The sequence below is a fragment of the Bos indicus genome, chromosome 1 (assembly GCF_029378745.1).
Source record: "Bos indicus isolate NIAB-ARS_2022 breed Sahiwal x Tharparkar chromosome 1, NIAB-ARS_B.indTharparkar_mat_pri_1.0, whole genome shotgun sequence".
NCBI classification, from domain to species: domain Eukaryota; kingdom Metazoa; phylum Chordata; class Mammalia; order Artiodactyla; family Bovidae; genus Bos; species Bos indicus.
Window position 1 is genome coordinate 70,799,394 of NC_091760.1, and position 12,597 is coordinate 70,811,990.

At 40.1% G+C, this 12,597-nt stretch overlaps 1 protein-coding gene across 4 annotated transcripts in view; it reads left to right on the plus strand.

The window, feature by feature from the left end:
• Positions 1 to 12,597, plus strand: part of IQCG (IQ motif containing G) — a 54,181-nt gene that overhangs the window by 7,995 nt on the left and 33,589 nt on the right. For 2 of the 4 annotated variants that reach the window (XM_019956995.2, XM_070788972.1), the window contains exons 1-4: positions 43 to 165; positions 4,633 to 4,699; positions 6,538 to 6,805; positions 11,384 to 11,607. In XM_019956995.2, the coding sequence (XP_019812554.2) occupies positions 4,692 to 4,699; positions 6,538 to 6,805; positions 11,384 to 11,607 (500 nt within the window). In that variant the 5' untranslated portion in view covers positions 43 to 165; positions 4,633 to 4,691. Of the gene's footprint in view, positions 1 to 42; positions 166 to 4,632; positions 4,700 to 6,537; positions 6,806 to 11,383; positions 11,608 to 12,597 lie in introns of those variants that run through there. The other 2 variants (XM_019957003.2, XM_019957012.2) reach the window with 2 other exon arrangements.

The following is a 12,597-nucleotide window of genomic DNA, read 5'->3' on the forward strand; positions in this document are numbered from 1 at the left end:
GGTAGCCAGCTAAAAGAGAAGAAAAGGTCCTCCGAAGCTGTCCGTTGCCATAGAAACACTTTAGCTTGGTTCCGACGGCATCCGGGGGTGTAGTTGGCAAAGTGAAGCCGGAGGGGAGGACGACCTACGCTTCGAGTACCCTAGAACTGATTCGCCAACAAGGGGGTATTTTTTCTTCTTACTTACCACTTAGGAATAGGGCAAACGGAAGCTCTCGGATCCTAGCCTGAAAGAGAAAGACCGCGAGCAAGAAAGCAGGAGGAGAAAGCTCTTACTTCTCTATACCTTTCCTACCCCTTTGCGTGCTTGTGTACTCAGTCGTGTCTATTTGCGACTCTGCACCGTCCTCCACCAGGCTCCTCTGCCCATGGGATTCTCTAGGCAAGAGTACTGGAGTGGGTTGCCAGGCTCTCCTCCAAGGGATCTTCCCCACCCAAGGAGCTTACCCGCATCTCTTGGATTGGCCGGCGTGTTCGTTACTACCAGCGCCACCTGGGAAGCCCTCTTCTGCCTTTCTGCGTCCTTGTTCAGTCGTGTCCGACTCTTTGCGACCCTATGGACTGTAGCGCGCCAGGCTCCTCTGTCCATGGGAAGAAGAACCTCCTCTTGCCTCCTCTCTCCAGGCAAGAATACTGGAATGGGTTGCCATTCCCTCCTTCAGGGGATCTCTCCAATCCAGGGATCAAACCAGCGTCTCCTTTGGCTCCTGCATTGCAAGCGGATTCTTTACCCATTGAGCCACCTGGAACGCCCGCCCCCCCGCCTCCCGCCTTACCACCCGTTTAATCCTTTCCTCCTTTTACTCCTTTATCTCTTTCGAGAAATGACTTAAGTTCTTACCGCCATTCTTCGTTTTGACTCTGAGGGTGAACACAGCCCTGACAAAAGCCTTGTTGCCTTTTAAGGAGAACTCAGCTGCCAAAAGACTTTCCTGGTGGCTCACCGGTAAAAAAAAAAAAAAAAAAAAATCCCCCTGCCAATGCAGGAGACGCGGGTTCCATCCCTGGGTTGGGAAGATGCCCTGGAGAAGGAAATGACAACCCACTCCAGTATTCTTGCCTGGGAAATCCCATGGACAGTGGAGCCTGCCAGTCTAGAGTCCATGGGGTCGCAAAAAAAGTTGGACACGACTTAACAACGACAGGAGTTGCTAAACTCCAAGTGCCCATCACCTAGCCCAAGTGCAATTGGTCTTCAGTAAATATTTGTGCACTGGAATGGGATAGCTTAGTGGATGCCAGAGATTTACCTTTCCTAATTATTGCACATTTATTTGTGTTGCCCTATGGATTCATTCATTTTTTCCAACAGTTTGTTCAATGACTGACTACCATGTACAAAATTTTGTTCTTGGCTTGGAGGATGCTGCAGTAAACAGAACAACAGAAATCTGTGCCCTCATGGAGCTTACATCCTAGTAGGAGAGCAAGACAACGAGCGAGTAAAATGTAAAATATATGGCACATTAGAAGGTGGTGTGAGAAAAAAATTGTTCATGGAGCTTGGCTCCAGTTGGGCTAAGAGATAAATACATAGCAAAATGCCACTGATTGAAGCTGGTACCTGATGGACCAGTAGGACTTTACAAGGTGAAGAGGTTAGGGGAAGAGTGGTTCAAGCTGAAAGAATAGCATATGCAAAAGCCCTGAGTTAGAAGGGAGCATGATTCCTTAGAAGAAAGAAGCCCATTGAAGCTGGAACCATGAGAGCAGTAAAAGGGCAGTGCTAGATGGATCTGGAGAGGAACAGAGGAGCAGGCCCTATGGTCCAAGTTAAGAATTTTATTTTTTTCCTCAAGTTAATGGGAAACCATTGAGAGGTTCTAAGAAATACAATGAAATTTTCAATTTTATAAGATGAGCCCTTTATTTCAAAAAGATCACTTAATTTGGAAGCTGTTAGAGTAGTTCAAGCAAGAAACAACAGCTAGATTCAGCAGGGTATTGGGTGAAATAGAAATTGAAAGTAAAATCCACAGGACCTGGTGATGATTTGAATTGGGGAAATGCTGATGTCAGGATGAAGGAGGAAGCAGAAATGACTCCTGAGTTTCTAGTGTTGAGGAATGAGCAGCCAGAACTTGAAAGCACTAAGCATAGGCCTTTATTACTTATGTGAGGCATACTTACTGATGCCCCAGGCCTGAAAAATGGAAAAATAAAGAACAACGCAGCAAAAGAACAAAATCTTAATAGCATATTAACTTGCTTCTAAGACTGCCTTTGTACTGGAAAATTTAGCGAGTTTGGAATATCTTTTTTTTTCCAATTTATGTAAAGATTCTTTCAGTTCAGTTCAGTCGTTCAGTCTTGTCCGACTCTTTGCAACCCCATGAATTGCAGCATGCCAGTCCTCCCTGTCCTTCACCAACTCCCGGAGTCCACCCAAACTCATGTCCATTGAGTCGGTGATGCCATCCGACCATCTCATCCTCTGTTGTCCCCTTCTCCTGCCCTCAATCTTTCCCAGCATCAGGGTCTTTTCAAATGTGTCAGTTCTTCAAATCAGGTGGCCAAAGTATTGGAGTTTCAAGTTCAACATCAGTCCTTCCAATGAGCACCCAGGACTGATCTCCTTTAGGATGGACTGGTTGGATCTCCTTGCAGTCCAAGGGACTCTCAAGAGTCTTCTCCAACACCACAGTTCAAAAGCATCAATTCTTCTGTGCTCAGCTTTCTTTATAGTCCAACTATCACATCCATACATGCTGCTACTGCTGCTAAGTCGCTTCAGTCGTGTCCGACTCTATGCGACCTCATAGATGGCAGCCCACTAGGCTCCTCTGTCCATGGGATTCTCCAGGCAAGAATACGGGCATGGGTTGCCATTTCCTTCTCCAATGCATGAAAGTGAAAAGTGAAAGTGAAGTTGCTCAGTCATGCCCGACTCTTAGCGACCCCATGGACTGCAGCCTACCAGGCTCCTCTGTACATGGGATTTTCCAGGCGAGAGTACTGGAGTGGGTTGCCATTGCCTTCTCCATCCATACATGACCACTGGAAAAACCATAGCCTTGACTAGATGGACCTTTGTTGACAAAGTAATGTCTCGGCTTTTTAATATGCTGTCTAGGTTGGTCATGACTTTCCTTCCAAGGAGTAAGTGTCTTTTAATTTCATGGCTGCAGTCACTATCTGCAGTGATTTTGGAGCCTGAAAAAATAAAGTCAGCCACTGTTTCCACTGCTTCCCTATATATTTGCCATGAAGTGATGGGACCGGGTGCCATGATCTTAGTTTTCTGAATGTTGAGCTTTAAGCTAACTTTTTCACTCTCCTCTTTCACTTTCATCAAGAGGCTTTTTAGTTCCTCTTCACTTTCTGCTGTAAGGGTGGTGTCATCTGCATACCTGAGGTTATTGATATTTCTCCCAGCAATCTTGATTCCAGCTTGTGCTTCCTCCAGCCCAGCGTTTCTCATGATGTACTCTGCATATAAGTTAAATAAGCAGGGTGACAATATACAGCCTTGACGTACTCCTTTTCCTATTTGGAACCAGTCTGTTGTTCCATGTCCAGTTCTAACTTGCTTCCTGACCTGCATACAGGTTTCTCAAGGGGCAGGTCAGGTGGTCTGGTATGCCCATCTCTTTCATAATTTTCCACAGTTTATTGTGATCCACACAGTCAAAGGCTCTGGCATAGTCAATAAAGCAGAAATAGATGTTTTTCTGGAACTCTCTTGCCTTTTCGATGATCCAGCAGATGTTGGATCTCTGGTTCCTCTGCCTTTTCTAAAACCAGCTTGAACATCTATAATATTCTTTCAGTTTTGCATATAAAATGTTTGTTGCATGGGACATACTTGTACCACCCTCCTAAGGATCACTTTATTGTAGACGAGATCATACTGGAAACTGACTATTCACTGTCTGCTCTGTATATGGCAAAATTCTCCGTAGTCTGTTCTCATTGTAAAGCTTATTTAACCAGAAAGGACTTCCCTTTACTGAGGAAGGATAACATATTGATAGCAGTATTAAACTTATTTTCAGGATAAATAGTTTTTCTAGGTATAATGGCAATTGTTTTTCTGGATGCAATAAATTCTGTTAATCTAGCAGATAGGGGAATGGAACCATCAAATATTTTAGTAATCAGAATAACAGAAAAGTAAATCTGTTGTATATGGAGATTACCAGTTAATACTCAGAATATAATTTAAAAACATACAAAAGACATATTGGACATTGGTGGTGGTGGTTGAGTTGCTAAGTCATGTCCATGTGAACTGTAGCCTACCAGGCTCCTCTGTCCATGGGATATCTCAGGCAAGAATTCTGGAATGTGTTGCCATTTCTTTCTGTAGGGGATCTTTCTGACCCGGAGATCAAACACATATCTCCTGCATTGCAGTCAGATTCTTTATTGCTGAGCCACCAGGGAAGCCCTACATTGGCATTAATTTGCCTTAAGAAACATGAAGATTGCATTTATCTGCCAGTAGTTAAGCTGGACACTAAACAGACCTGTGCCATTTGATGGCAATGATTCTTCCATCTGATACTGCTCTGCAAAGCTAAAGGGGATAAGCCACAGCTCTTGTACTTCTTTTTCTCTTAGTGGGAGGGTATAGAGATAAATGTCATTCAACACTCCCTTAAACTAATCTCAATGTTTTTTCCCACTTTAGGTGATTGCATTTCCGTGAGATTATAATGTACCAAGAAAATTAAAACTAACTCAAGAAGAATGGAAGAGTATGTTCCAAATTCCAGTTTATTATATATATTTATGAAATGACTTATATTAAATTTCTGTGTATTATTTACCCTAGCTGTGTAACAAATTACTCCAAAACTTAGTGACTTAAAAATATAAATGTTTTATTATTTCACATAGTTTCTGAAGGTCAGGAATTTGGGAGTAGCTTGGTTATATGGGTCAAGAATTGAGGAGCAGCTTAGTGGGATGGTTCTGTTTTGGGGTTTCTTATAAGCTGAAGTTGGTCAGGGCTGCAATCATCTGAAGACTTGACTGGGGCTAGGGTATCCACTCCAAGATGCTCGTTTACAGAGTTGGCAAGTTGATGCTGTCTTTTGTCAAGAGGCCTTAGTTCCTCACTCTCATGAGACTTTTTATAGGGCTTCTGAAGTATCCTCATGACAAGGCATCTGGATTCCCACAGAGTAAGAGATTTGAGAAAATGATAGAGAAACTTTAATGTCTCAAAATCACCTGGTCTTGGAAGCCACAATATCCTTTTGCTTGTATAGGTTAGTCCTATTCAGTGTGGGGAAGACCACAGAAGGGCATGAGTACAAGAAGGTGAGACTCATATGGGCCACCTTGAGAGTGGCTACTCCATTCCACTTTTTGCTAATTGAAATGGAGCAGGGCCCTGTAGGGCTCCCAGGCATGGAGGCCTTTCTGTCTCCCATTTCTTGTAGGCAAGACTCCAGCATTATAACTTTCCTTGAGTTCCAAAGGGCAGATTTGAACAGTTGCTAATCAAGGGTATATGTGCTAAGTTGCTTCAGTCATGTCCCATTCTTTGCGACCCCATGGACTGTAGCTCTCCAGGCTCCTCTGTCCATGGGGATTCTCCAGGCAAGAATACTGGAGTGGGGTGCCATTTCCTTTTCCAGGGGATCTTCCCTACCCAGAGATCGAACCAGCACCTCTTATGTCTCCTGCATTGGCAGGTGGGTTCTTTACCATGGGAGCCACCTGGGAAGCTAATCAAGGGAAAGTGAAAATGAAAAGTAGCCCAGTCGTGTCCGACTCTTTGCAACCCCCTGGACTATACAGTCCATGGAATTCTCCAGGCCAGAATACTGGAGTGGGTAGCCTTTCCCTTCTCCAGGGGACCTTCCTAAACCAGGGATGGAACCCAGGTCTCCCGCATTGCGGGTGGATTCTTTACCAACTAAGCTATCAGGGAAGCCCAATCAAGGGAGAAGCAGCCAAAAATCACCAGAGGCAAGATGAAAGGGAACAGAGAAGCTCATCAAGATTAGAAGACCCACCGCCTAAAATGAGATTAAGAAAGTGCAAATTCTGCCCACACTCTAATCTTGTTAGAGACCCCACCTTTGACCCTCATCAAATTCTCTAGGGTTGGGACTCTTGGTTTTTTGAGACAGAACATGGTTTTAGGTTCCTTTTTGCCTGGCAAAGCAATAAAGCTAGCTATCCTTTTCTCCACCCCAAACTCTGTCTCCAGGATTTGATTTGGCACCCGGTGTACAGAGAGGCTCAGCTTTCAGTTAACATAACCATGAGACAGTTTTGGTTAGCACCTGAAAATGTTGCTAGAAAAAAAGTTTATTTGGCTCAAGTTCAAACTGGTTAGGCATAGTCAAATAGCAGGGGCTTCACATCTTTTATGAACAATAAGTTGCTTTTCTTTGGGAAGTCAGAATGTTACTGGGGGTTATTAAGCAGAATCATCTGCAAAGTACTTCCGTTCATTCTCTTGAGTATATGGCAAAATGGACTTTACAGGAACCCATCTACATGCTGCCTGTGTTTTTGGATTTAAGTCATTTTAAACATTTGATGGCTGACTAATTTTTTTCCTTCCTTCTTTCTTTAGAGGTCTGGAAGCCTCAAATCTTCCTCCAGAAGCTTGGCCTTCTGAAGTGACGGTGTCAGTGACAGGAGAACCACCTAATACTTCTGTAGAAGAAAAGGAAGAAACAGCCAAAGAAGCAGTCATAGAAACCAGCCCAGAAATCATGAAGCCGCTATCCATTCTAGACGTGCTGAGGATCTCTGCAGTTCTGGAGGACACCACAGACCAGCTCTCCATTCTAAACTATATCATGCCAGTTCAGTATGAAAAAAGACAAAGCATCAGCATGGTATATACATTCACCATTACTTAATTTTTGCTTTCTCTTTATCTCTCCATCATTTGCAGTACCTACGCCATTCAATTCAGCTTGGGGAATAGCACCTTCTAGTCAGGTAAAGGGCGACAGTAATTATCTGAGATATGTACTCTCAGTTAATGGAGTGAAATAGACATAGCTCACAGTACATCTCACAAAATATCCTTTTCTCCTGATATATTGGTGTTATTCTAAAAAGTCCATAGATAAGTCAGTATAAATACAATATATATACTGAGGAGATAAATAATTGTGTTATTTGTCTTGTATTGGTATTTGTCAGCTGGCAACCCACTCCAGTATTCTTGCCTAGAGAATCCCCATGGACAGAGGAGCCTGGTGGGCTACAGTCCATGGGGTTGCAGAGTTGGACTGAGCGATTAAGCACAACAGCACAAAAGCTAACTGAACACCAGGGGGAGGAAATTCAACTGGACCCTGTCAACACTGCTTTCATCTAAAATGACTTTGTCATTGCTAAATATGTTGCAATCTGCTTTTCTGAATATCCAGCCGCATTATTGCATCAGCCATTATATTTTCAATGATGTTATGGATTCCTCCCTCAAAGCACCACTGAGTTACAAAAAACTCAACTTGGTAGTGAGCGAAATCTTTCATAAATTCTTAAGCCCTTAAACCAGAAACAATTTTTAAGTACAAATTTTATTACATTTTATTTTAAGTACATATTTATTAAGTTTAACAAAATTATATAATTTGCACAGAATATATCTGATTCTGTGATAAATGCAACTTGCTATAAAAATGGGAGGGTAAATTAATTTTCATGTCTAATAGAAAAGAAGTCCATATTTACTGTGACTAGAAAATTAAATTTCCCTTTAATTGCCCCTTACAATTTTATAATTATTATTATTATTATTACTACTGCTATATTTATAAACTGGATTCACAAAACTTTTATTAGAGTTTTAAAAGTGGATTTGAAGTTACAGGATCATTATGGTTGAATTGTGCAATAAGCAATTCATTTCACTTTCTCAGTCTTAGTTTTCTCATTTATGAATGAATTGTGGTGGAGTTTTAACTAAATGAGCCCTTCTAATACTAACATTCTATGAGTTTTAGGGTGATTTTAAAACATTATGGGTATTATAGGAATTTTGCAACAAATTAGTTTCCTTATTAATTTATGAAAAGCAAAGACATCTGGAAATCCAAGAACTAAACCTTTCAGTACACTTAAAATTAGTCTAATTCTTAAATTGTTTGTTAACAGATAGTACAGAAGAGACATTAACCTCACTAAATATCTTCAGTTAACAAGATAAAGTTTTCTCAATGATATTTACTGTTAGGCTTTAAAAAGGGTACTTTTCCATCATAGAAACTCAAGAGAGAAAGAAAAATACGAATTTATAAACAACATTCAGTAGTGGTCACCATTCCAGTACATAAAAGAACAAAATTTCTCCAGTTTTATTCTGGTTTATGATCTTCACCCACAAAATTTTCTGACATGACAGAGAGAAGCCCTGCTTATGATTTTATAGAAATATAAATAGTAAAGGTTTGTACTCTTATTCTGATTAATAGAACTTAAAAGCCCCTTTCAGAATATGTTAGTTATATAACTTTTAAAACTGTGACTCTTAAAATAATTTTTCATTTTATAGTATTATAGTTGTTCTAACTCACAAATTTTTACAGTACCATTGCCCTGCATAAGATAAATATTTAAAAACCTTAGTACTAATGTGGATGTTTTCTTTCTTTAAAAGCTTCACGTTGTTGAGCTTTACAGTAACAACACTGGGATGAAAGTTTAGTTAGCATTTATCCCTCTTCCACAACCATTTTTAAAACTAAAGAATCATGAAATGGAATTATGAAAAACATACTAATGTACTAAGTTCTACCAGAAGTGGGAGTAATTGATCTGAACTTTGGAAAGAGCTCCCTTGCAGGGAATACTGTTCTTATTTTTTCCCTTAGGATCTAACACCCTCCTGTACAAGGAGGTGAATGGGCCAGAATATTTAGCTAGTTCCTTTAAGTTCTCTTCTAAAAACTCATATTTATTTCTAGTAATCTGTTCATCAGGCCATTTGACACATTTGCTTCCTTTTCCAGATGCCCGAGCACAAAGGTAGAGGAACGATGGTTAGGGCGATCAGAAAGAGCAAACTTTCCAGGTCTTAGGTTTCCCATTCCCTCCCTAGACTAGAAAATCTAGAGTAATAACCATCCACACACTTAAAGCTTTATTTATGCATAGAGCATCTGGTCCCATCACTTCATGGGAAATCGATGGGGAAACAGTGGAAACAGTGTCAGACTTTATTTTTTTGGGCTCCAAAATCACTACAGATGGTGATTGCAGCCATGAAATTAAAAGACGCTTACTCCTTGGAAGGAGAGTTATGACCAACCTAGACAGCATATTGAAAAGCAGAGACATTACTTTGCCAACCAAGGTCCGTCTAGTCAAGGCTATGGTTTTTCCAGTGGTCATGTATGGATGTGAGAGTTGGACTGTGAAGAAAGCTGAGCACCGAAGAATTGATGCTTTTGAACCGTGGTGTTGGAGAAGACTCTTGAGAGTCCCTTGGACTGCAAGGCGATCTAACCAGTCCATCCTAAAGATCAGCCCTGGGATTTCTTTGGAAGGAATGATGCTAAAGCTGAAACTCCAGTACTTTGGCCACCTCATGCGAAGAATTGACTCATTGGAAAAGACTCTGATGCTGGGAGGGATTGGGGGCAGGAGGAGAAGGGGACGACAGAGGATGAGATGGCTGGATGGCATTACTGACTCGATGGACGTGAGTTTGAGTGAACTCCGGGAGTTGGTGATGGACAGGGAGGCCTGGCGTGCTGTGATTCATGGAGTCGCAAAGAGTCGGACACAACTGAGTGACTGAACTGACTGAACTGAATTTTCAATTTAATTGTTGGAATTCTATGGTTTCTGTTCTCTTTGTAGTCAGTCATATCAATTTTAATTGAAAGGAGTATTTTAAAATTTAATTCTTATTTAATGTAGCATTTTTTTTTGTACTTGCATATGTGTGTTTTCCTCAGATCTGAATCTTTGCTTGCTGTTGATAAAGGAAAAATGCTGTTGAGTGTGTGTTTATTAATCTTTATTGATAGTTTTTTTTTAAAACTAATCTAATTGAAGTTTAGCTAAGGAAGACCTAGGCTTTTATGCAAATAAAACTCTTCTGTGCATAGGACCAGCTGAAGAATTTAAGTAATCATATCAAATGTTGAACTTACATGGTTCTGTGTAGTGTTCTAAATGCCCTTTTTCTTTCTTTTTCTCCTTCCTTCCTTTTTTTCTTTCCTCAATAACTGCAAGATGGCAAGTACTATTATTATCCCTATTTTATCAATAGGAAAATGGAGGCATAGAGATATTAAATAGTTGTCTAAAGTCAATGTGGTTTAGTAACAGGGCCAGGATTTAAACAAGGAAGTCTGGTTTCAGAGTCCCATATGTACTGCATAATTGCTATGTTATATGGTTTCCCATTGGCTCAAGGTTTTAGCCACAGATTAAATAGGAATCATCAACTTAAAGATGTATCCTGTCCCAGTTGAAAGATGGTAATGCTTACCTCTTACTATTCAAGTTTGGGTCTGAAAAATAATTTTTTTTGGCTTTTCCCCACATGAACTTCGAAATCTATACCGCACCACTAATACACTATTGGCTCCTACTCTTTGGTATGATTCTCTTTTAATTCTTTATACAGTGGACCCTCCATATCTGTGGGTTCCACATCTGCAGATTCAAGCAACCATGGATCAAAAATATTCAGAAAAAAATTCCAATAAGTTCCCAAAAGCATAACTTGAATTTGCTGTTTGCTGGCAGCTATATACATAGTATTTACATTGTTTTAGTATTATAGGTCATCTAGAGATTATTTAAAGTATATGAGAGGATGTAAACAGGTTATATACAAATACTATGCCATTTTACATAAGGGACTTCAGGATCTGTGGGGTCTGGTCTCCTTGAGGGCTGGGTCAGGGGTGTGGTGGTGGATCAGACCAGTCCTCCACAGTTACCAAGGGATTGACTGTATTTCAGATTCATGTGTTCAGCGAACATTTGAGTCTTTGCTGTATCCTGGACATTGTTCTAAACAATGGGATTATAAAGATGGCCACATTTATTTAATATTATCTTGTTCCAAAAAGAATTTGAGGTGCACCAAGATCTGTAAGACACTGTCCCTCTCCTCATGGAATTTATAATTTAATGGAGATATTTATACAAATAATTATAAATGGTAAATGTCTGCTAATAGAGATGTTTCGCAGAGAACTGTGTCTTTGGTCATAGTCTTAAAGTTTACCAGTTTGGGGAATGACAGAGAGTGGGAATGTTGTCTAAAGGCAGGAAGACACAAAACAGCAGAGCATGCAGTTTGATGTAGCTGAAGAAGAGGATAATTTTCTGGTACTGATATTACAAGAGGCTTAAAATGGAGGAAGAGGCCCTCATATAGCATTATTTCTTTTTGTTTTAAAAATCTGTCTTTAACATGAAACATCATTTATTGTTTTTAGAAGGATAACAAAGAAATGCATTTAGAAGGAAGAAGCTCAGAAAAAGTTCCACTGGCATCAAACCCCTCAAAAATATCCAGTCCATTGGTACATAAAGAAGAACCCAAGTTGCCGGAAATCAGACAAGGAGGCCAGTTTAACAAAGTGCAAGATCTTATCTTCAAAAAACCCACAAGGCAGACCATAATGAATACAGAGACACTGAAGAAAATTCAGATTGATAGGTAAGGAAGGACAGCACGTTTGGAAATGTGATAATGTATTTCTAGATGGATGAGGAGTGAGTACAGGGGTGGCTGACTGCTCTCTTCTCTTAATGGATTGGTCATTATATCCAAGTGACTGCAGATAATAGAATTAGCCAAGGGCTTTCTAGGGGAAGTGTGGTACAAGTAAAAGTGTTAATGTGGTGGCTATATGGTTGGGGAAGTTATTGAGCCTTTGTTTACAGTTTTTAAAAATGAGAATAATGATAACTTTGGAGGGAGGTATCAGCCAAGTGCTTGGCAGAGATTGGTGGCTCTTGTGATGCATTATTCTTTAGTAAGAGATAGATACTATCAAAGTAGTCAAATTTTAAACTCTCTTAATCCTGAGGATTTCTTAAGCAGTCTCAATTTCCATTCTTATTACTCAGTTTTTCATTGTCAACTGGCTTGCTGACAAAGAATCCTGTTAAGTTTAAAAGAAAGTATAACTTTATGATAGTAATTTTTGGTAAATAAGGGTTTATAGCAATTACCCAGGGCTACTAGCCAAATCCAGCCTGTAGTCTGTTTTTGAAAACAAATTTTACTGGAATACAGCATTGCCCATTTTATATATTGTCTATGACTGCTTTCATGGGATAACAGCAGAGTCGAGTGGTTTCAACAGGTAGTTTATGTCCTGCAAAACCAAAAACATTTACTGTTTGTCCAATTACAGAAAAACTTGCTGACCCCTGCTTTAGACCCTCCCCAGAGGGTATCATCTCTTGCTAGAAATAATCTGGTTTCACATTTGCATCCCTTAAAGATGGTGTCCTGTTTATAAGCTGCTAGTTAATGTCCTTTCATTCTCAGTGTGTGGGATCATAGTTTTTCAACTGACATGACTTCATCGTATTTATTTTCTCAATATAGTTATTGAATTTTTTTGTGTGAACTATTGGTAATAATTATGTAAAACAGTAAGAATACTTCTTGCTGATTCTATATCAAAACATTAAATAA